We start from the raw sequence: 4,671 nt of genomic DNA, 5'->3' as shown, positions 1-4,671 counted from the left end.
TTCAGTTTTTGCTAGAGCATCAGTGATTACAGTCTCTTGAGGTCTGTCACCTAAATCTTTGTGCTTGTCTGACAGTAGTCGTGTAGTCAGTGCTGCTTCTAATACACCCTCTGCCGCTAGTGACTAGTTCAATCACAAAATAAACTGCAATAGTTGAAATACTTAACTCTGACTTCTCAGTGCCCTTCAGAACTTAACTCTTTGTTTAAAAAAATATTCCAAAGTGAATATATCTGCACTAAAATGTGAAGAAATGAAGGGATGGTAAACTTCAGCACAAAATCAGTGAAGCTGCTAGGTAAGCAGTGCCTTATTTCCTTCCCTGAAAAACAGGAAATACAGGTTGAGACTTTGCCTCCTGATACAGCCTCCTGGGTTTCTCTTTGGTTGGTGCCAGTAACGTACTCTTAAACCCGCCTCGGTCAGAGGGACAAACGCCGGTGTTGGGTTCGCAGTTGGTGCGTGTTGAGAGGGGGTGCAAAGGCAGAAGTTTGTATTGGAGAGAACACGCTTTGCCCTGCGGGATGGGCGCAGTCGGGGGTTTCAGACGAAGCCCCATTTGCCCCGAGTACTGTGCTGTGTCTAAATACTGGGGTCCAAATATTGTTTTGTTTTGCATTTCGTCTCGCGTGGAAAGAAGAGGAGCAGTTCCTCAACCAAATACTGTAGCAGGTTTTTGACTGCTTTATTCGGATTATTGAAGAGTTGTAATTTCGCTATCCTAACCATTTACTGGAGTCTTTCTCCTAACTAAACTAACTCTGATCATCCTTATAAATCCAGAAATAGGCTTAGAATTTGTGAGTTTGTTTTATTCGTGCTACTGAATTTAAGCATGCTTGCCTGAGGGTCCTTTGTCACGTGTGTTCCCTGCCACTGCTGAAAGTGGCTCAGGCCGAGTGACCAGAGTGTTATCTTAAGTCACCTTCCTCATACCAGTCTGCCCATGTGCAAGACGATTTAAAGACGTTTAACTTGCTGCATATGTACACTTCAGTCTGGTAGAGATGGTGATGTGAATTTTGATCAGATAGAAACTTTATCTGTTGCTTCAATATTTTTTTTTTTTTTTCCCCTCACCAAGTAGTGCTGGCGGTTGGCACCAGCTGAAACAAATCCCAAGTAGCTGAGGTTTTTATGGAAAAATTAGTCTTACAGCTCAAACATTGGGCTTATACGAGGTGTTTGCAGAGCAGTGTTGTGAACAGCCGCTTTTTTTTTTTCCCTTCCCTCTCCACCTTCCTCTGAACTGTATCTCTGAAATCCTTTGTTTAAAGGACTGCAACCCTGAGTCACCTGTTCCCCTTTAAGGCCCAGCAAATACCAAGACAATGGGTCAGCATTTTATGTTAACATATTTAAAACACCAGGTTAACTAATTTTTAATCTTAATTATAACATAAATAGCCATTCTGCATAACAGTAAAGTAGTAAATTTTAATTCTAAGTATATGTCTGTCAGCCTTCCATATCGTTACGGTGAGGCATCATGAGTCTCTCTCTTTTTTTTTTTTTTTTTTTTTTTTTTTTTAAGGCACTTTCAGTATTTGGAACATCCACCCCTAATCTGCTAGGAAACCTGTTTAATATTTTTCATTAATTTTTCATAACATCTACACAATCAACATTTAGTTGGAGAAGATTCCTGCAACATTTTGATATCTAATAACAAAATAAATGTTAAAGAGCAAGCAAAACCAGCAATATATTAATAACGTCCCTCAAAATTTTTGCGGCATTTCATTCTTCAGTTTCCACTGGTATAATATATCTCATTTCTGTGTGTGGGTAATATCTGCTGCAACTCACTTCACAGTTACTTGGGCATTTAAATCTTAATTTTTCTTAAGCAGATACCTGGAGGATTAAATCTCAAGTAGTTGGTAATAAAAATCACTTGGAGCCTGACTTTGCTATAGGAAGGGAACTTACGTGCTTTATTTTACTTTAATGGGATGCAGCAAGGATGGGTTTTATATTAGTGGTATATGGAAGGTGTTAAAGGTGGTGATCAACTGCTGCATATTACTGTATAGTTTCTCAAATTTATTTTTCTCTTGCTCAGGGACATCATGATAACGTATTTTGAACCTTCCATCTCATTTGAGGGACTGTGCAATGAAGTTCGAGACATGTGCTCCTTTGACAACGAACAGCTTTTCACCATGAAATGGATTGATGAAGAAGGTAAATCAATGCTGATTAATATATTGCTCAGCTTTATAGCTTTCCTCTCCCATTCATCTTTTCCTTTCCCTCTGACTTCATAAGATAAGCTTATAAAACGTACTTCATAAGTATATTTTTAGAAATAGTAAATTGGATTCCAAAAATGATGGTTATCCAATGCCTTTGTAAGTATATCTTAATGAAAAGGTTGCTGTTTCCTTTTTTTAATCAAATAAAACCTCAGTGGCTATCAAAATGTGAATTCAATGTTAGGATTTCTTATGAAAGGAATAGAAAATATTCCATGGTCACCTTCAACAGTGTAAGGGTTCCCCTTAAGTCTTAAATCTTTGAAAAAGAATTAAACTGACCTTAAATTATACAAATACAGTATTTATCTAAAATACTGATACAGTTTAATATACAGTTGAGTTGTATTTGTAACCAAAATCATTATATTTTGTATTATATCAGCTGTTACTTTAGCAACCTGAAGTCTATTAACATAGAGCTACTAATAAAACTTCCTAAATATTAAGAGAAATTACTTGTCCGAATGATGTATAGTAACTTCTTACCACAGTGCAGTAGCAACCTTGGCTGAGAACTCTTGTCATCTCTAGCGCTTACGTTATCCATGATAAAGTTTACCTCGGATAAAAAAAAAAAATAGTTTAGAGTCTGTTCTCCCTCTTCCTTAACAGATGTAGTCCAGTTGAGCTGTATAGATACATTAGTAATTTGTTGAAAAGGTTATTTGTAGTTCTAATTTTCTTTGTGGAATTGTATTTACACATAGGTTTTAAGCTACACCAAAGAGACATCTGAGCTATGAAATAGCTGTTATTTTAGCATGCTAAGTACTTGATGCGAGACATAAAAGGCTGTAATGTGCAGTGATTTGTTGGCAGTCATTAGTATTTGTATGCAGTGATCAGCATAAATGGTGCTTATAGAACTGTTTCCTCCCCTTCTCACAGCTTTCCCATTCAAAACTGGGCGAGTGCCAGTTTATTCAGAGCTTAAAGCTAAACATGGACCAAAGCTGGTTTTTGGAAGTGCTATACGGGCAAGTGTGTTGAAGATTATGTGGTCTTGGGAATCTGAGTAGGTTTTCTTCCTTTTTTTTTTCCTTGCCCTCATCATTCCGAAGTTATTTATGCCAGGCAGATGCAGTAAGGTAAAAAGAACAATATTTATGACTAAACTGTGCAGCAGTGCTATTCGAGTTGGACATTTATTTCATATTAAGCTGGCTGTTTTGTTTTATCTTGAGTAATGTAATAGATTCCTCACTGAAGAGGAAGAGTCTGCAGTGTCAGTCACAGTAAGAAGCGCGTATTTTTCTTTAATAAAAGATTTGTATTTTGTGCAGCTTCAATAATTTACTTGAAGCAACAGTTTGTTCTGTCTCAATTTCGCTCTTTAATTAGAGATAGGTTTAAAAAAAAGGAATGCTGCAGTTTGACTAAATTATTTTCATGTATTCACATAAGATTCAATTTTCACAAGTGATCTGTGTGTGCTGTAATCATTGACTTCCAGTTTAATGTCAGTGGAGAAAAAGTTAATCTGGCGATGAGCAGGGTGTTTAAAAAAATAATCCCCCCATCTTTATTATGCGTAATTCTTACTTCTACAATGCGTGGCTTCTTGCCAAGACCCCTGCCTCCTCTCTTCCTCTCTTTCTCCACCGCTCTTTTTTTTTCTTTCTAGAAACTCATTATTTGCTTTCTTGGAAAATACCTGTCCCCCATCCTCTTCACTAAAACTGAAGTTCACCCTTTAATAGCAGCGTGAGGAAATGTGTGTGCTGTGGACTGGTACTTGTACTGCTACCCATGCTTCTTGTAGTATAAGGCAAGATACGGTGTCTAGGCCATCTCTTCACTACTTCCCAACTAACCTGCTTGATCCGGTGTGTGACTAAACTGGATTTACCTAGTCACTAAGGTTTTTACTTGTCCTATACAAAATGCCTTTTTAGCCTTTGCAAGATGCAGAGCATCATGTGTAACTACTTCTGTTTCATAGAGGTAATGGCACACAACGGCAGACCTGATTTAGTTGAGTGGAATCACTTCAAAAGATGCTCAGATCCAACTGGAAAATAGAATGAACTTGATCTGATTTTAGACAAATTTCTATTTTATCTGTATGCAGTCAGTTCATCTTACCTCTGTCTTCTGAACTGTCCTGTAGGGTGGATGCTAGCTTTTTGTTTGTGTTCAGTCTTGTTTCTTGCTATATAACTCAAAAGTAAATATTTTCCCGTGACACTTGTCCCAGATGCTCAGATCCAACTGGAAAATAGAATGAACTTGATCTGATTTTAGACAAATTTCTATTTTATCTGTATGCAGTCAGTTCATCTTACCTCTGTCTTCTGAACTGTCCTGTAGGGTGGATGCTAGCTTTTTGTTTGTGTTCAGTCTTGTTTCTTGCTATATAACTCAAAAGTAAATATTTTCCCGTGACACTTGTCCCATATGTCTTTGGCTG

At 37.4% G+C, this 4,671-nt stretch overlaps 1 protein-coding gene across 1 annotated transcript in view; it reads left to right on the top strand.

The window, feature by feature from the left end:
* The first annotated feature begins 2,070 nt into the window (after positions 1–2,070).
* Positions 2,071–4,671, top strand: part of PRKCI (protein kinase C iota) — a 22,968-nt gene continuing 20,367 nt past the window's right edge. The window contains exon 1 of the mRNA XM_035901184.1: positions 2,071–2,187. Coding sequence (XP_035757077.1) covers positions 2,073–2,187 — 115 coding nt within the window. The 5' untranslated portion in view covers positions 2,071–2,072. The remainder of the gene's footprint in view (positions 2,188–4,671) is intronic.

The sequence above is a fragment of the Egretta garzetta genome, unplaced genomic scaffold (genome assembly GCF_000687185.1).
Source record: "Egretta garzetta isolate BGI_Z169 unplaced genomic scaffold, ASM68718v1 scaffold638, whole genome shotgun sequence".
Classification (NCBI taxonomy): Eukaryota; Metazoa; Chordata; class Aves; order Pelecaniformes; family Ardeidae; genus Egretta; species Egretta garzetta.
The sequence above is the reverse complement of the archived record's forward strand: the minus strand, read 5'-3'. Positions and strand labels throughout refer to the sequence as shown.